This window comes from Rattus norvegicus, chromosome 2 (assembly GCF_021556685.1).
Source record: "Rattus norvegicus strain SHRSP/BbbUtx chromosome 2, alternate assembly SHRSP_T2T, whole genome shotgun sequence".
NCBI classification, from domain to species: Eukaryota; Metazoa; Chordata; class Mammalia; order Rodentia; family Muridae; genus Rattus; species Rattus norvegicus.
The window spans coordinates 149,556,561-149,577,247 of NC_141535.1; the positions used below are offsets into that span (position 1 = coordinate 149,556,561).

At 40.7% G+C, this 20,687-nt stretch overlaps 1 protein-coding gene across 11 annotated transcripts in view; it reads right to left on the reverse strand.

Annotated features, from left to right (window-relative positions):
• The window catches only part of Plch1 (phospholipase C, eta 1), a 230,211-nt gene that overhangs the window by 76,430 nt on the left and 133,094 nt on the right, over nucleotides 1-20,687 (reverse strand). For all 11 annotated transcript variants that reach the window (XM_087622850.1, XM_087622875.1, XM_087622831.1 and 8 more), the window contains 3 exon segments: nucleotides 19,847-20,090; nucleotides 12,891-13,020; nucleotides 9,292-9,462 (listed from right to left, as the gene is read on the reverse strand). In XM_087622850.1, coding sequence (XP_087478976.1) covers nucleotides 9,292-9,462; nucleotides 12,891-13,020; nucleotides 19,847-20,090 — 545 coding nt within the window.

The window sequence follows — 20,687 nt, forward strand, 5'->3', positions numbered from 1 at the left end:
TTAAAAAGCAAAGCCATGATGACACTTCTGCAGCCCAATCCATTAGTGTGCAGCACTTAGATCCCTAACAAGCAAATACTTGAAAAATAGGCACGTCTACTGCAAAGAAGTGTCACTCAAGTAAACACTAAGGTGTCAGTCAGTCTGTAAGTCCATATCAACACAGAAATATCTAATGATTTACTTGCTGCTTTATTCATTGTAGGTGGAAAACAATCTTTTGTACAATATTATCAAGAAAGCTCAGGTCTAAGACTCAGTAATAAGTAAATTACAGAGAGAAAACACATGTGTGAACCGTTTGCCAGTTCCTTTTTGCTTTTCCTCATTCTCTCTAGAGCAAAAGGCTGAAGAATCTAATTAACCAATTCATCTGCCCATAAAATATAACTCAAAACTTGCATTTAGCTGTCATAAAAAATACCTGTCCAGCACCAAGGACAGAGAGCCGTTTCGCCACTTCCGAGCCTACAAGCAACACTAGCCCACACAGATGAAGGACATCAAACAAGTTTTGGGCCAGGACGAGGAAAACTGGGATCTTTTTGGTTTGAACAAGAGAAAATGGAAGGATGTTTCAAGGTTTAAAACCCTGGAACAGAAATAAGTTCAACTCAGATACATAACCCCTCCCACACACAACTGAAAAAAAAATGTAGTTTTTTTTTTTTTAAAGAAACCACTTCAAAACTTTAATTTAGGGTATATCACACTGGCTCTGTGGGTAAAGGTGCTTGCCATAGAAGCTTGTTGACTGACCAGAGTTCAACTTGACACAAGCTGAAGTCATCTAAGATTGAAGAACCTCAACTGAGAAAAGGCCTCCAGAAGATCTGGCTGTATGTAGGCAAGTCTGTAGGGCATTCTTTAAATTAGTGATTGATCGAGGAGGGCCCACCCACTGTGGGTAGGGAAACCCCTGGGCTGAGTCTAGGTTTTATTTTTTTTATTTTTTAAAAAATGGCAGGCTGAGCAAGCCACAAGGAGTAAACAGCACCACTCCATGACCTCTGCATCAATTTCTCCCTCCAGATTCCTGTTCTGCTTGCGTTTCCCACTCCAACTGCTTTTGATGACAATGACAATGATGAAGAAGAACGATTGTATGGAATTGTGAGTGAGATACACCCTTCCCTTTCCAAGTTGCTTTTTGGCCATGGTGTCTCATCACAGCAACAGTAACCCTAACTAAGATGTAGGGACACATGCACACCACAGTGCATAGGTGGTAGTCACAGGACAAGGTGTGGTAATAAGTTTTCTCCTTCCATCATGTGGGCTCTGGTGATTAAACTTGGGTCATGAGGGCTAGTAGCAAGCAACTTAACCTGTTGAACCAACCCACTTGACCACAAAAACACTCTTAAAAAGGATTATTGATGTGTATATGTGAGCCTCTGTGCACGTATGTGCCCATAAGTGTAAGTGCCCATGGAGGCTAGCCGAGGATTTTGGATACCCTGGGACTGATGTTATACTCAGTTGCAAGCCTTCTGATGTGGGGGCTAGGAACTGAACTCAGTTCCTCTGTAAGAGCAGGGCACTCCCTTAACAGCTAAGCATCCTCTCCAGGCCCCTATTCAGGCATATCTTTTTTTAATTTTATGCATGTATGCTATGTGCATGTGAGTGCTGGAGCCCATGGGGACCACGGGTTTTGGATTCCCGAGAGCTGTATTACAGGTGGTGTGAGTCACCAGTGTAGGTGCTGAGAATCACGCTCTTCCTTTGGAAAAGCAGACAGTGTTCCTCATCAGATTCATCTCTCCAGCCCCTCAAAGAGATCATAAAGGAAGCAGCAATTCAGGAAAACAATACAAGAGCATTATTTTAAAAAAATCATAGTTTTATAAGCCTAAAAAGGAAAACCTTAAAAAAATATGTTGTTGGCTGAGTCAGTCTTCTGGGTGCTGTGAGAGGTGGTCAGAACGCCCGACATGCATCTAAAGAAATGAATTCGGCCAGAGACACCGCCGGACCCTGAAGGAAACAGACCAGATAAACAGTTCTCTGCACCCAAATCCCGTGGGAGGGAGAGCTAAACCTTCAGAGAGGCAGACAAGCCTGGGAAACCAGAAGAGACTGCTCCCTGCACACACATCTCGGACGCCAGAGGAAAAAGCCAAAGACCATCTGGAACCCTGGTGCACTGAAGCTCCCGGAAGGGGCGGCACAGGTCTTCCTGGTTGCTGCCGCTGCAGAGAGCCCCTGGGCAGCACCCCACGAGCGAACCTGAGCCTCGGGACCACAGGTAAGACCAAATTTTCTGCTGCAAGAAAGCTGCCTGGTGAACTCAAGACACAGGCCCACAGGAACAGCTGAAGACCTGTAGAGAGGAAAAACTACACGCCCGAAAGCAGAACACTCTGTCCCCATAACTGACTGAAAGAGAGGAAAACAGGTCTACAGCACTCCTGACACACAGGCTTATAGGACAGTCTAGCCACTGTCAGAAATAGCAGAACAAAGTAACACTAGAGATAATCTGATGGCGAGAGGCAAGCGCAGGAACCCAAGCAACAGAAACCAAGACTACATGCCATCATCGGAGCCCAATTCTCCCACCAAAACAAACATGGAATATCCAAACACACCAGAAAAGCAAGATCTAGTTTCAAAATCATATTTGATCATGATGCTGGAGGACTTCAAGAAAGACATGAACACACTTAGGGAAGCACAGGAAAATATTAATAAACAAGTAAAAGCCTACAGAGAGGAATCGCAAAAATCCCTGAAAGAATTCCAGGAAAACACAATCAAACAGTTGAAGGAATTAAAAATGGAAATAGAAGCAATCAAGAAAGAACACATGGAAACAACCCTGGATATAGAAAACCAAAAGAAGACACAAGGAGCTGTAGATACAAGCTTCACCAACAGAATACAAGAGATGGAAGAGAGAATCTCAGGAGCAGAAGATTCCATAGAAATCATTGACTCAACTGTCAAAGATAATGTAAAGCGGAAAAAGCTACTGGTCCAAAACATACAGGAAATCCAGGACTCAATGAGAAGATCAAACCTAAGGATAATAGGTATAGAAGAGAGTGAAGACTCCCAGCTCAAAGGACCAGTAAATATCTTCAACAAAATCATAGAAGAAAACTTCCCTAACCTAAAAAAAGAGATACCCTTAGACATACAAGAAGCCTACAGAACTCCAAACAGATTGGACCAGAAAAGAAACACCTCCCGTCACATAATTGTCAAAACACCAAACGCACAAAATAAAGAAAGAATATTAAAAGCAGTAAGGGAAAAAGGTCAAGTAACATATAAAGGCAGACCTATCAGAATCACACCAGACTTCTCACCAGAAACTATGAAGGCCAGAAGATCCTGGACTGATGTTATACAGACCCTAAGAGAACACAAATGCCAGCCCAGGTTACTGTATCCAGCAAAACTCTCAATTAACATTGATGGAGAAACCAAGATATTCCATGACAAAACCAAATTTACACAATATCTTTCTACAAATCCAGCACTACAAAGGATAATAAATGGTAAAGCCCAACATAAGGAGGCAAGCTATACCCTAGAAGAAGCAAGAAACTAATCGTCTTGGCAACAAAACAAAGAGAATGAAAGCACACAAACATAACCTCACATCCAAATATGAATATAACGGGAAGCAATAATCACTATTCCTTAATATCTCTCAATATCAATGGCCTCAACTCCCCAATAAAAAGACATAGATTAACAAACTGGATACGCAACGAGGACCCTGCATTCTGCTGCCTACAGGAAACACACCTCAAGGACAAAGACAGACACTACCTCAGAGTGAAAGGCTGGAAAACAACTTTCCAAGCAAATGGTCAGAAGAAGCAAGCTGGGGTAGCAATTCTAATATCAAATAAAATCAATTTCCAACTAAAAGTCATCAAAAAAGATAAGGAAGGACACTTCATATTCATCAAAGGAAAAATCAACCAAGATGAACTCTCAATCCTAAATATCTATGCCCCAAATACAAGGGCACCTACATACGTAAAAGAAACCTTACTAAAGCTCAAAACAAACATTACACCTCACACAATAATAGTGGGAGATTTCAACACCCCACTCTTATCAATGGACAGATCATGGAAACAGAAATTGAACAGTGATGTCGACAGACTAAGAGAAGTCATGAGCCAAATGGACTTAACGGATATTTATAGAACATTCTATCCTAAAGCAAAAGGATATACCTTCTTCTCAGCTCCTCATGGTACTTTCTCCAAAATTGACCATATAATTGGTCAAAAAACGGGCCTCAACAGGTACAGAAAGATAGAAATAATCCCATGCGTGCTATCGGACCACCACGGCCTAAAACTGGTCTTCAATAACAATAAGGGAAGAATGCCCACATATACGTGGAAATTGAACAATGCTCTACTCAATGATAACCTGGTCAAGGAAGAAATAAAGAAAGAAATTAAAAACTTTTTAGAATTTAATGAAAATGAAGATACAACATACTCAAACTTATGGGACACAATGAAAGCTGTGCTAAGAGGAAAACTCATAGCGCTGAGTGCCTGCAGAAAGAAACAGGAAAGAGCATATGTCAGCAGCTTGACAGCACACCTAAAAGCTCTAGAACAAAAAGAAGCAAATACACCCAGGAGGAGTAGAAGGCAGGAAATAATCAAACTCAGAGCTGAAATCAACCAAGTAGAAACAAAAAGGACCATAGAAAGAATCAACAGAACCAAAAGTTGGTTCTTTGAGAAAATCAACAAGATAGATAAACCCTTAGCCAGACTAACGAGAGGACACAGAGAGTGTGTCCAAATTAATAAAATCAGAAATGAAAAGGGAGACATAACTACAGATTCGGAGGAAATTCAAAAAATCATCAGATCTTACTATAAAAACCTATATTCAACAAAATTTGAAAATCTTCAGGAAATGGACAATTTCCTAGACAGATACCAGGTATCGAGGTTAAATCAGGAACAGATAAACCAGTTAAACAACCCCATAACTCCTAAGGAAATAGAAGCAGTCATTAAAGGTCTCCCAACCAAAAAGAGCCCAGGTCCAGACGGGTTTAGTGCAGAATTCTATCAAACCTTCATAGAAGACCTCATACCAATATTATCCAAACTATTCCACAAAATTGAAACAGATGGAGCCCTACCGAATTCCTTCTACGAAGCCACAATTACTCTTATACCTAAACCACACAAAGACACAACAAAGAAAGAGAACTTCAGACCAATTTCCCTTATGAATATCGACGCAAAAATACTCAATAAAATTCTGGCAAACCGAATTCAAGAGCACATCAAAACAATCATCCACCATGATCAAGTAGGCTTTATCCCAGGCATGCAGGGATGGTTTAATATACGGAAAACCATCAACGTGATCCATCATATAAACAAACTGAAAGAACAGAACCACATGATCATTCCCTTAGATGCTGAGAAAGCATTTGACAAAATTCAACACCCCTTCATGATAAAAGTCCTGGAAAGAATAGGAATTCAAGGCCCATACCTAAACATAGTAAAAGCCATATACAGCAAACCAGTTGCTAACATTAAACTAAATGGAGAGAAACTTGAAGCAATCCCACTAAAATCAGGGACTAGACAAGGCTGCCCACTCTCTCCCTACTTATTCAATATAGTTCTTGAAGTTCTAGCCAGAGCAATCAGACAACAAAAGGAGATCAAAGGGATACAGATCGGAAAAGAAGAGGTCAAAATATCACTATTTGCAGATGACATGATAGTATATTTAAGTGATCCCAAAAGTTCCACCAGAGAACTACTAAAGCTGATAAACAACTTCAGCAAAGTGGCTGGGTATAAAATTAACTCAAATAAATCAGTTGCCTTCCTCTATATAAAAGAGAAACAAGCCGAGAAAGAAATTAGGGAAATGATACCCTTCATAATAGACCCAAATAATATAAAGTACCTCGGTGTGACTTTAACCAAGCAAGTAAAAGATCTGTACAATAAGAACTTCAAGACACTGAGGAAAGAAATTGAAGAAGACCTCAGAAGATGGAAAGATCTCCCATGCTCATGGATTGGCAGGATTAATATAGTAAAAATGGCCATTTTACCAAAAGCAATCTACAGATTCAATGCAATCCCCATCAAAATACCAATCCAATTCTTCAAAGAGTTAGACAGAACAATTTGCAAATTCATCTGGAATAACAAAAAACCCAGGATAGCTAAAGCTATCCTCAACAATAAAAGAACTTCAGGGGGAATCACTATCCCTGAACTCAAGCAGTATTACAGAGCAATAGTGATAAAAACTGCATGGTATTGGTACAGAGACAGACAGATAGACCAATGGAATAGAATTGAAGACCCAGAAATGAACCCACACACCTATGGTCACTTGATTTTTGACAAAGGAGCCAAAACCATCCAATGGAAAAAAGATAGCATTTTCAGCAAATGGTGCTGGTTCAACTGGAGGGCAACATGTAGAAGAATGCAGATCGATCCATCCTTATCACCCTGTACAAAGCTTAAGTCCAAGTGGATCAAGGACCTCCACATCAAACCAGACACACTCAAACTAATAGAAGAAAAACTAGGGAAGCATCTGGAACACATGGGCACTGGAAAAAATTTCCTGAAGAAAACACCAATGGCTCATGCTCTAAGATCAAGAATCGACAAATGGGATCTCATAAAACTGCAAAGCTTCTGTAAGGCAAAGGACACTGTGGTTAGGACAAAACGGCAACCAACAGATTGGGAAAAGATCTTTACCAATCCTACAACAGATAGAGGCCTTATATCCAAAATATACAAAGAACTCAAGAAGTTAGACCGCAGGGAAACAAATAACCCTATTAAAAAATGGGGTTCAGAGCTAAACAAAGAATTCACAGCTGAGGAATGCCGAATGGCTGAGAAACACCTAAAGAAATGTTCAACATCTTTAGTCATAAGGGAAATGCAAATCAAAACAACCCTGAGATTTCACCTCACACCAGTGCGATTGGCTAAGATCAAAAACTCAGGTGACAGCAGATGCTGGCGAGGATGTGGAGAAAGAGGAACACTCCTCCATTGTTGGTGGGATTGCAGACTGGTAAAACCATTCTGGAAATCAGTCTGGAGGTTCCTCAGAAAATTGGACATTGAACTGCCTGAGGATCCAGCTATACCTCTCTTGGGCATATACCCAAAAGATGCCTCAACATATAAAAGAGACACGTGCTCCACTATGTTCATCGCAGCCTTATTTATAATAGCCAGAAAATGGAAAGAACCGAGATGCCCTTCAACAGAGGAATGGATACAGAAAATGTGGTACATCTACACAATGGAATATTACTCAGCTATCAAAAACAACGAGTTTATGAAATTCGTAGGCAAATGGTTGGAACTGGAAAATATCATCCTTAGTGAGCTAACCCAATCACAGAAAGACATACATGGTATGCACTCATTGATAGGTGGCTATTAGCCCAAATGCTTGAATTACCCTAGATCCCTAGAACAAAGGAAACTCAAGACGGATGATCAAAATGTGAATGCTTCACTCCTTCTTTAAATGAGGAAAAAGAATACCCTTGGCAGGGAAGGGAGAGGCAAAGATTAAAACAGAGACTGAAGGAACACCCATTCAGAGCCTGCCCCACATGTGGCCCATACATATACAGCCACCCAATTAGACAAGATGGATGAAGCAAAGAAGTGCAGACCGACAGGAGCCGGATGTAGATCGCTCCTGAGAGACACAGCCAGAATACAGCAAATATAGAGGCGAATGCCAGCAGCAAACCACTGAACTGAGAATAGGTCCCCTGTTGAAGGAATCAGAGAAAGAACTGGAAGAGCTTGAAGGGGCTCGAGACCCCAAAAGTACAGCAATGCCAAGCAACCAGAGCTTCCAGGGACTAAGCCACTACCTAAAGACTATACATGGACTGACCCTGGACTCTGACCCCATAGGTAGCAATGAATATCCTAGTAAGAGCACCAGTGGAAGGGGAAGCCCTGGGTCCTGCTAAGACTGAACCCCCAGTGAACTAGTCTATGGGGGGAGGGCGGCAATGGGGGGAGGGTTGGGAGGGGAACACCCATAAGGAAGGGGAGGGGGGAGGGGGATGTTTGCCCGGAAACCGGGAAAGGGAATAACACTCGAAATGTATATAAGAAATACTCAAGTTAATAATAAAAAAAAAATATGTTGTTTTGCTGTGTTTGTGGTATATGCCTATGCTCCCAGAGTTGAGAAACAGGAGTGACTGTGTGTGTGTGTATGTATGTATGTATGTATGTATGTATGTATGTATGTATGTGTGTGTGTGTGTGTGTATGTATGTATGTATGTATGCATGAATGCTGTGGGGCAGGAGTAAACAGGAGTTCCAGGTGGCCTCAACCACATGAGAATCCTCTCTCAACAGGATCAAAAAATAGTGTGGTGCACTAATTCTCAGCACTCTGTCTACCTATCATAAACTCTGAAAATTATTAGTATCAAGAAATATCTCTTTATTTTGAGACACCTGAAGGTATATTTTGCACATTCCCAAAACTTAGCACAATGTTTTGAAAAATGTACTTTGTGTCCATATAAGGCAAGGAGTTAACTTGAAATGTCACCTGCTGAGAGTTCTGTGATTCAGATTTATCCATAAAACCCCTTCATTTTTCCTCTGTACTGAGAAATAGAGTTTGAATAATTATAAGACAGCAATATAAAAGAGCATACTTGTTTATTTTAAAAAGCCTATTTTATATTAAAATTTAATGTTTTCCTTTAAGTCAATTTAATTCCTACTCTAGCCAAGGCCTACCCTAATTTACTAGCCTTTGCACATGACTTGATGCTAATTTCCAGTGTAAATTATCAGTGTCCACAGTGTGATCTAAGAATTCTGCTATAGTATAGAAAAACTAACTACCCTGTGAGTTTTATATCAATTCATATTTTGCTAATATTAATTTATACTAGCATAAATCAATACGAAGTTTAAATCTATTCCATTAATAGTAACTCCCAGTATAAACAAACATTACTAATGTATTTAAAATGAAATATGAGATAGCTTTCATTTCTTTGTAGGGAAATATGCAGAGCCAATTCCAAAATAGACAAGCTAAAATGATTTACGCTAAGTTTTGGGTTGCCGCTTTCCTTAAAAGCTGCTAGACAAATGTTTTAAATGATTCACTGGTATGATTTTTGATCAATTTTGCTATTTATTCATTGAACATATAACTACACCCAGTACCCAAAAGATACCCACATCTCTCAAGTCCTTCTGAGCAAACAATGCACCCCATAGTCTAATCATACCTTTTGTTCCACCTTCAAGAACTGAGCTAGCTCCTCCACAGTAAGGTGGTCTTTCTTGTCACTGTAGCTCAAGAGCAGCAAATAGAGGTCTCGTCTCAATGACATCATTTTGTAAAAAACGCAGAACTCTTCAAATGTCAAGGTCCCCTGATTCTCATCTGTGTCCGCTTCCTGAACAACGTATAGGGGAGAAAGGTAAATTGAGAATAAAAAAGTAATATTCACTGTAGAATGGCCAACACTTAAATCACAAAAATACATCCTTAAGCACGCATAGAAGGATATAAAAGTTATAGGCAACGAAGAAAGTTTCAACAAATTATAGACAACTTTATACAGGCCAACTTCTCTGGCTATGATACATCTACAAATTAGCAGAAAACAATCTTTGAAGCGGAACACTAAAATAATGTTTCTAAGCAGAAAAGTAAAAACATCAAAGTGAACAACTCTAATTCAAGTTCCTAAGACACTGTGTTACCAACACAGCACAGCCACTCACAACCATTTGGAACTCCAGGTCCAGGGGATGCAATGCCCTCTCTGGCTGCCTTCAGTTCTGTATAGGTATGGTACCTTTACATGCATGCAGGCAAAACACAAATTAAAATAAACAAGTAAATAACAATGCTTACATCTCTTTGACAGCCCTGCTGAGAATCCCAGAATCAGAATAAAATTATAAACAAGCAAGCAGTAAACTGTCAAGAATACAGTTAAACCTTTAAAGTGGAACGTGAAGGCAAATGTGTTAGAAAATCTTGTTAGAAAACAAAACCTGGCATGAGACTGGCATAGATGGCTAGTTGGAGGCCTGCTTGGACTGCATAAAGAGAGTCTGTCTCAAAGATAAAACAAAACAAAACAAAACAAAACAAAACAAAACAAAACAACAACACTAGCAATCCAACTAAAAAGCTAAAAACCTAATTAAGCCAAAGAAAGCCAAGAAAACAAGAAACAAAATCAGAAAGCCTACCTTTAAAAGTAAGTGAGGAGATCAACAGCTGAGCTTTGGGTAAACAAGTCAAAAAGGTAACTTGAGCACAATACATGAGGGAGAAGAGGGGGGTGCTTTAATGCACAGCATAGACACTTGTTGTCTCTCCCTCGCTTCAGAACTGTAATAATTTAGGAGATGTCATTCTTCCCCCACAGTCATCTCTCTGATGCCTCATGGGTGGCCTCGGGCTTTGGACTCACTGCGGTACCACCCAGCTTTCCTCCCTAGGGAAAGTATGGAAGCTCACACAGAAAGATGCTTACTTTAAATTACTTGTGCGTAATCGTCACTGCACAGGAGCCGTTCAGCACGGATCGTGTGATAGGGTGAATTAGTCATTCAAATGCCAGGAAAGCATAATGAGCAAGCAGACCATTTACACGATCACCTTCATTTAAAGTGCACACCATCGTGATTGAACAACAGACAGGAAAGGAGAGGCATTTTAAAGCTGTTTTGGAAAAAAAACTCAGCTGTTCAGTAGATTTAAATATAGCCTTAAAAGTCGAAATGCTCACGAAAATTTTCCTTACTGCTCATGCTTGCTTCAGTGGCACATAGGCTAGAACTGGGACAGCATAGAAGACTAACACGGCCTCCGAGCAAAGATGGCAAGCAGATTAGTGTGAAGTGTTTCAAAGGGTTAAGGAAATTTTTTGCTTAACGCTAACTTTAGGTTAAGAGCCCACAAAAAACATTTTTAAACCTTGGATACCTTCTCTATGATGCTGGTGGTTTCTCTTTGTCATTTCAAATGAGGGTGTAAAGTGGTTTGATATATGGGGCCTATAATGAAGTCTTTGCATCTAAGAAATTGAGTATACTGGCCACTTTACTATTACAACTTCAAATCAATGTGTTTTATGCTGCTGGGTGTGGTGACCTATACCCACCTTTCTCTCAGTATTCAGGAGGAAGACAAAGTCAACTCTACGTGAATTCAAGACCAGACTAGTAAATGGGTTCCAGGACGGCCAGAGCTATGTAGTAGAGACCCTGTCTTTAAGTGTGTGTGTGTGTGTGTGTGTGTGTGTGTGTGTGTGTGTGTGTGTGTGTGTGTGTGTATGTGTGTGTTAAAATATCCCAAACCCTGAAAAATAAAAAGTCTTAATACTCTTGGGTTCAAGAATTTCACATGAGTCTATTTAATGTGTGGCATCTTCTGAAGTTCTCATCCCTTTCTTTGCAGTCCTTGCTAGCCTCAGGAACCATGATGACTTACTTCACATATAGTGGCATACTTGTCCCGTCACTTTTGGCTTAACACGTTTTAAAATGTAAGAGCACTGTCTCGCCACATATACAGTGAGTGGCCTTACTATCTGAGAGCCAGGGGCTGAGGCAGAAGGAGCTCTGCAAATTGAGCCAGCCTGTGCCAGAATGATATGGAAAGAGAAAAGAAGCTACTTAGGGGCACAAGGGTGTAAGTGTGGGATGGGGTAGGAGAGGAGAAGAGGATCTGCCCAACAAAGTAGGTATGCAGATGCCATAACAAAACCTGTAATAGTTGCTAATTTAAAACCATAACTGTTAAATAAATAAGATTGTCTAAAGTATTTACTCTGAGCCCATAAGACATAGGACATAAACATGAGTTTTCCCTGAATTTCAGTCCTTGCTTTTCCCCTTTTTTCAAGCATATTGTTCTCCACTACAATGGAACCAAATAGCCCGATATGCAACATCTCTAACAGGAGTATACTCTAAGCAGGATTATCTTAAGTGGCCAGAGAAGGGATCCGGCCTCTGTCTTTCAGTCACTATTGGAACACACGGTCCCTGTTGTTTATGCCCTAGCCACAGTAAGAGCAGAGCAGCAAGTGGTAAGAAAAAAAAGGCCTCAAGCATTAAACATTTTTCCTTTTTATGCTTATTATATGTCTAAGGTATTGACCTAGTCACATAAAATGAAAAGGTTTTATAAAACATGGATTGTGCATATGATTTATTTCCAAATAAATACCGTTTTGTAATTTATCTCCTCCTCATTACTAACTGTAATCTGACCTTTGCCCAACACTGCCCACTTCCAAGCACAATCCAGCTGCAAGCTGCAGAGTAAGTTCCAGTCCAGCACCTCCCTCACGGAGTGAGAGGAAAGAGTATCTTGTCTCACACACCGAGAGAGGGCTGAACTCTGACAGAAGCACTTCCGAGCCTCATGGGTTTTCAATCTCAAACGCTTCAGAAACAAAAGAGAGCTCTTGGGGCTTCTGACAGCGCTGTTTTTCTCCTGTTACTAGGTTTTCATTCTAACCCTCACAACAGCCTGTTGGTAGGAAAATGAAGATGAAGCATTTTCATCCTCTCAAAAGGACTTGATCAAGTTCATGCCACTGTTCAAGTGTCAGGAAATATGCTTATAATTAATTGCTCTTGAAAACAGCAACAGCAAACTATTCTAGGGGATGAAATGAGGTACTTAAGTTTATGAAGAATTTTCCCTTCATAAGACATAACGCCTTTCTTTATCAAGAAATAAAATAGCACAGAGCAGGTAAGACCAGCTCCTAACAAGACAGTAGATTTTAATGTGCTTAAGTACATCAGTAATTGCCGTGTTTTACAAAAGGACAAGAAAATTGTGAGCACATACCTGAAACATTTGCCTGACTTTTCTTCGAGGCAGATTGACATTTAGTTTATGCATCAGCTGGTGAATCTCTTCAATATTCAATAAGCCATCACCATTCTTATCAGCCTCCTCAAAGGTCTGCTTCACCCATGTGCAGAAAGGTCAAAGAAAAGTTTTCCTTAGAGTCAAAACTGCTCGCTCATTGAATGACACAATGACACTGAGGAGTCCCTGCAGTGCACAGGCTGCAAAGAGTGCCTGCTGATGACAACAGGAAAGGGCAAAGGGGAAAGGGGGCATGTGCAGGCATGGGTGGCACATGGGTCACAAAACCGGAGCTTTACTAGATGGCTGAAAGGTTTAATTCAAACACTCCAGCCAACCTTATCCAGACTAAGTGTTAAAACTACCGTTGGAAAGCACTGTGCTTCACCACCTCTAAGAAGGCTGCCCTGTGCTCTACTTACCCTGTAGAGGACAGAACCTTTGCCCCAGTGACATTACTACACAAGTATTTCTATAGGACTTCACGTGCCATTCTTTTTCTCATGTCCCGACTTCATCTCCACGAGCAACCACGCTACCCTGAATTTTGTTCCTACACAAAGGGTTAGAGGTCTTCCACACCTTTGCTGTGTGTGTTGGAGACAGCATGAGCAGGCAGAGCCTGGCGTTAATGCTAACTCTTGGCTCACAGACCTCGCTATGAGGAAATTTCAAATTTAACAAATCTAGCCTCTGCCTTCTCCTATGCCCCCTCTCTTAGTATGCTTTTGTTTTTATCATCAGGATCTCAACTCTCTTTTCTGTGTCTTACTCTAATATTAAAACAAAAAAAGCAAAAACAAAAACAAACCCTAGACTATCTCATTGCTCCTCACTGTTGCTAGGAAAAAGAGAAAGATTTCAGTCAGAATAGGCAAGAGACTGAAGTGTCAACTCCACACTCTTACAAGCTGATCTAGAATCTCTACTGCCTGCACATGAGGCCTATTTCTACCCTGCATTGCTTCTTTAGCAGTAGATGTGGTAGTCCTTCCCCAACAATTACACACTTCTAATCACAGTCACTAAGCTCACACGTGGGACTCCAAGATGACAATGCAAAGCTGAGTTTAGATCCAAAGAAGTCATACTATGTGCATGGAGACTTACAAGATCCTCAGATACCATGTGCGTAGAGACTTACAAGATCCTCAAATAAATGAGAAAATTAAGTGGATGCATTGAAAAATACCAATTAACGTATAGCATTTTAATATAACATTTTAAAGGTTATGTATGCAAAGAATGTAAAATCGAGCTTCAATGTTTAAAGGATATTGGAAAAGAAAGGGATGAAAGCAATGAAATAGAGAAAGAAAGAAAGAAAGAAAGAAAGAAAGAAAGAAAGAAAGAGAAATAAAACAGAGGATTAGAGTCAGAGAAAAGCATGGGTTTAAATATCAAGAAATGGCAGGGCTGGAGAGAAGGTTCAGCACTTAAGAATGCTGGCTGCTCTTCCATTCATTCACCGGCACCCACAGGAGGCTCCTAACTATCTTAACTCCAGCTCCAAGGGCTCCAGTGTCCTTTCCTAGATACCACAGATCATAGGGACAGACACACACGCAGAAAGAAAAAGCCCATACACAAAATAAATAGAAATTACAATTGAAAAAAGAAAGCAATAAGTGGAGAACAGAAGTGACTCACAGCAGAGGGCCAGTGTGGATAATGTCACCTTAGCAAGCAGGCAACAGTTCTAAAAGATTGTTTTTCTCCCCAGCTCAAACTACCAACCAAGTTTCCAGTGATTACAAACCACCTTTACATTTCCTATGTGGGTCAAATTATGACTGGGGAAGGAAAAGTCTTAGAAAGTAAAAATTATATTATGTGATGAATGAATGAATGAATGCATGAATGAATGGATGCATGAATGAATGAATGCATGAATGAATGAATGAATGCATGCATGCATGAATGAATGAATGCATGAATGAATGAATGCATGCATGCATGCATGAATGAATGAATGAATGAATGAATGAACACAAGGAAGCCATTAACTTACACAATGGATACACTGTGAAAACTTAACAACAGACAGAAGGTAAAATCCTTTCAGATACTTTATAACAAAATCAAGACAGAAGCCCAGCTCTTTGCTTCGTTTCTTATAAAGCTCAGGCAGGAGCTTACTGCATGTTTTACCTAGAGGCTAAAGGGAGAACAGAGAGAGACAAAAAAAAATACGCAAAGAATTCAAAGGATGATCAGCTCCTACTAACGATTTTTTTTCTGTTTCACAGCACATACGTCTCCCCCTGGAGCTCCATCCTTTTTGATTGGACACTGTTCTGACCACAACATACTCAGCCATATGAGAAAGCAGTGAGTCATGTCCTACAGTGATCTACGAAACTCTTGGGAGGAGATAGGAACAGTCAGTCCTCAGCAGAAGCACATCCTGCAGATAAAAGCTCATTGGGATGGGGGCCGGGCTGCAAGGCTTTACACATATCCATTGCTGGCTTTGACAAGTGCTACAGAGGACAGGGATTGTCAAAGCACAAACAGAATGGAGTCAGAGCAAGAAAAAAACATCGGTCCCGAGTCTACTGATGACACAGCCCCATTACAGTGGGTCGCCAGTGTCACCTCTCAGTGCCCGTTTCTTCCTCTCCAGCATCAGGAAACACAACTAGATAACCATGAGCTCACCGGTAACTTTGACAACCTGTGAAAGGAAAACTCATTATTTCCAGTAAGGTTGCATGTAGAGAAACAGCTGAAAGGCTCCTGGATAAAGCTGTGCTTTGTAACCAAGATATCAGTGCCCAGAAAACCCCCGAACTGATGAATCACTACCGCACACAATATTATGAAGAACAAGTCATTCTACAATGGAAAAAAATCAGAAGAAAGAGGAAATAAATGCCATGGTTGGCGTTTTCCATAACAAAACCATAGGAGAATGCAATTACACCATATTCTTTCACATCACGGCTTCAGCAGGCAGACATTCTGGGAAATGGCTGACACTCAACCTTTTGCTCTTTGCAGACAGCTCATCTCAGGCACAGCTTTCTCCACTCATGGGGCAGCAGAACAAGACCTGCAGGAATGTGCACAGCTCTGGTCCAGTAACACTCTGCTCTCTGCTCGTGCACGGTGAAGCTCAAATGTTAAATAAAGTACATCATCTTTCTCTTAACGTTGCCAACCACTTCAACTCATGCTTAGCTCATAATCCTAGACAACTCAGGAGGTGAACAGCACTCCCCCGCATTCTAACTTATAGTACACATAAGGGGTCACCCTCAGGTGACAACTTCTTTCGCAGTGTCAGGACAAAGTGAGTGGAGAAAGAAACAGGGAACAGGCTGATGGAGTAAAAGGTGAGGTTATACACCGGCACCATTATCTCTGCATGAGGTAGGGTGCTGAGATCTCTGAGTTCATCTATCCAGAGGAAGCAGGAAGAAAGCTGCCAGCCTTCAACACTGCAGTAGCAAGCAGCCTATCAGGGGAGTGCTCACTGTGTGAATACGTCAATTCCTTTACTCTCCATAGTCTCCAATGATGCTCTCCATACCCTCCAGTGAGCAGGCGCCAGCACTACGAGCACTGCCATCCTATAGACGCAGACTATGATACAAAAGGGCAGAATCCACCCAAATCTGCACAGTACATGGCTCAACCATGGGGCAAGAAGGACTCAGTTCACACCTTAGGTGGATGGACTTTCTCCTTTAGCCAGCTAAGATTCGTTATAATGATTGATTTGTGAATGTTTAAGTCCTAAGTGAAGTTTAATCTTGAGCATCCTATATTCTTTCTCCTCCATTAATTAAACATATGTCCAATCAAGAATGCCAATCTACAGCTGGAGATATGGCTCAATGGGCAAAGGTCCTTGCTGTCAACACTGGATGTCCAAGCCCTGGTACCCACATTGTAGGAGAGAAGTAACTCATTCGTTCGTGTTGTCCTCTGGCCACTATGAACGTCCACCTTAGTATGAACATACAGTGTCAAATATGCACTCCCAAACACAAGAAAATGTTTAAAATTGTAATGGCAAAATATTATTGTCCTACTTAAAACTTTGTCAATTCTGAAAAAACAGTGTCCTGGTTCAACCCACTTTTTACTGTTTTTCCTACTGTCTATTAATTTCTTCTTTACTCTTCCTTGCCATTCTGGTGCAAATACCAACTGTCTCTAAGCGTCTTGTAAAATAGCTCTCCTGGGCAGTTCAGGTGTGCTTCCTTCCCCGATGACCTGTTTCGAGAATATGAAATTTCTTAGGCACCACATTAATTCAAATGTAAATACTTTCAAGCAACAGAAAACAAAGCAAAACAATAACAACAACAACAACAACAACAACAACAACAACAGAACCCCACTGACTAATAAAGCAAGGAGAGGATCCTACCATCTGTATCTACCTCTTATCTGTCTACGTAAAGTAGAAGGACTCTGACCTGCAGGGTAAAGGCTCTGAGATTCTCAAGTGAGTTCTAATCAACAGGGCAGGCAAATCGCAGCTTCTGGAATTGAGTGTTTCCCCTCTGACCCTTGCTTTTCCTTGTGTCATATACAACTTTGATTATATTAATGTATCCAGGAATCATATGGTCTAGTGGTGGTCAGACACTAAGAGAAGAGCAGTGACTGTTGACTTAATCCAGCCATCCTCAGAGTGCATTGTTGAATGTCTCTGATTAAAGTTTCCAAGTTTCCCATCCTACCTGTGTGAGGCTGGGTTTTCTTTTGGTTATTAAGCTAAGTACAAAATGGACATGGAAACTCATATGCTTTCTTACATCTGATGTGTGAGGCAATGAAGCAGCAGGATCCTTCAAGTTTTTCCTGCTTTGCTCTGAAAAAATAGAATTTGCCATTCTACCAAAAAATTACTATGATTTTAAACAAATTGATTTTTTATTAGTGCTCTGATTTAGTTTCTAATATGACAAATATCAAAATATACACCTTGTGTTACCATAGCATCATGGCAGTCTTCAAGCAGGAATGGACCTACGATAGGAATTCTGCCCAATGATGGGAGTCATCTCTGGAAAGGGTTCGACACAGGCTTTCACCCCTTCTTCTTCTCTCTCTCATTGGTAAGGTAAAATACTGTTCCCTTGGGCAGGACTGTGTTTGGCACTGCCACCAGAAGATGCTATACCTCCTTTGACCAAGAGGTTGCCAACCAGTTGAGGGACCAAGCCTACATGTTAGGGATGTGGAGTTGGGTCACTGCTGACATTACTGAACCATTGAATTAGCCCTATCCTGGAACTGCCCATCTTAGGTCTCTGTCTCTCTCTCTCTCATGAGAAAGCACCTCTTTACTAAGAGTAACATGGTTTTTGATGCCTGTACCAGAAAGTGTTCCCATTGTTCAGTATTGCTGTTCACTTGGGTTTTTCTGGTTTCTTGTTTCACCAAATGTCAAACCAATAGACCATACCAAGGCAGAGGTGTTTTAAGTCATTAAAGACTCCCACCTGCTGTGAATAGAGATGAAAACCTATGGCTCATCACCTTAGCATTCATACTGTTGAAATCCCCTCCTGGGCGGATTGTGCCCTTTATTTCAACAATAGCCTGTGTGTAGCTCTATAGAATTAATGAGCATGAATTTCTCCTCACTTCCGTATATAAGGATGACCATGGTGGCTGATGGTGGGTGGTCATGATGGTTATTGTTAGTAGTGGTGGTTATTGTTAGTGGTGGTGGTGATGGTAGTGGTGGTGGTAGTGACAAGGAAGACAATGACACCAGGATGTGACATTTTCTCTTACAAAGACATGGACACATATACTTTAAGACCATTAAGGCATAAGGAAGGAAAACAGACCTGGACTAGCCAAATACCCTCACTTTAAAGCAAGGAAACTGAGGTCAGAAAGACCACAGAACATGATCAACTTTACCCAGCAGGAAGGTTCTACTCTGGTATCAGAAAAGAAAGTGGAAAGATTGTGAATCAGTGCTTTCCAGACATGGCAGGGCCATTACACATGTAAATTCGCAATGGCTATGACTGAATGCACAAGTCGTATACAAGATAAAGCCAGCCGAAATGCAAATACCAGTGCAGAAGGACACACAAAGGCCATCCTGAATTGAAGATCTACTGGCAAGTGATTGCTATGAGAGGAGAGAGAGTTAGATTTCTTCAAATGCAGCCCTAAGAAGTCACTCATGTGCCAGTGGATAGCCCTACATCAGAGTACTTAATAGCATCACCAAATGAACTCGGTGGATTTAAAAAAGCATTCATGCTGTTTGTGGATGAAATAGGGAATGATAGAAGGAAAGATTTAATCAAAAATGTACTCATGTATGAAATTTTCAAACAGTAAATGTACAAAATATAGTGTTTATGTTTAAAAAGAAAGCGGGGAGTGGATCACATAAAGATCACTATATAGAGGGTAAATCTATATAGTGAAATCCCTTCCTCTGTAGTGTGGACCATTTGGAGCCCATGCTGTAATTTCAAAAGGAGAGAAAAGCTGAGAGGTGCTTGGCATAAATGACATAATTAGAACCCAAAAAGTATTTGTTAAATTAATCAAATTTGTGTCATGTCAGGATTTCTTATAGTTCAAATTAGTGCGCCACTAAAAAAATGTAATCATGTCCAGTAGGGACTTCTCTGACTGTAGAGCTACATTCATTTTCTTTAGAATTGTGCTACTGAGTTCACACATGTTTGTCTCCATGGTTTTAATTATTCATACCCTGGGAATGAGAGAAAAAAGGACGAGGACAGCTCAAGAGACAGAAAATCAGACAGCAAGGAGACATGCTTCATATGTCGCAATTATGTGAAGAAGCACTGTGCTTTCTAATCATCGCTTTGTAAACATACACACATGTAAATACACACACACACTCACATACACATATATACTTGAACACTTGGGCACATATAAGCAACTCAAACATGAAGGTCTATAAAGGATATTGGTCATGGGTCCTTTGCCTCTTGGCAAGGGAGTCTTCATCACTGATGCCAGCCATCAGATACTTGAGGCCCGTGATCCAGGTGCGTGCCTCCTCTGGGTTGGAGGTAATGAGGTCCAGGGACTCCATGTGGTTGCCATGGTAGATGGTAAAGCAGCAGCTGGGATCAAAGTTCCCCTCAGCCTGTCTGTGGAAAATTTCAGACTGCCTGCCCTCGGTGACTTTGTAGATGGAATCAATAAGTACTGTAAGGGAAGTGAGACATACAATTAAATGGCAGGTGGAGACATTTATAGGAAATAATTAAGAAACAAGAAATGTAGAATTATTAAAAACATTTTAAAAAAGAAAAAACATTGTCTGAAAGTAATGCTTTTAAGAACCAATGTGCAAAACTGGCTTCAAAAGAAATTTCCTAACGATTTACATTTTGGGGCATTCTTGACAATGTCTTCCCAAGGCAATCATTCTTATAGCATGCTGGGATTCATAGAAAAGAAACAGAAGTGCCTGTCAGGGCAAGAAGACTGGTAGAAAAAGGTGGCTAATAAATATTTCAAATTTATTTACATATTCATGTAGGGAAATGTGCACAAAACCTAGAATTAAATGGATTTTTTGACAAATATTTAAGGTGGTTAGAAAATAAATAGGAAGTAGATTAATGTGACTCACAGGGGAAATATTGAGACAGCTCGGCTTGGAAAAGTGGGAAGGAACAAGGTGTCTCCCAGGAGGAGGGGGCAGGATAGACAGAAACACTAGGCCCACTGCAAGGATTGGACCTAAAATGCTCAGGAGACAGAAGGGTGAGAGACGAAGTGAAGAGATAGACAAAGGCT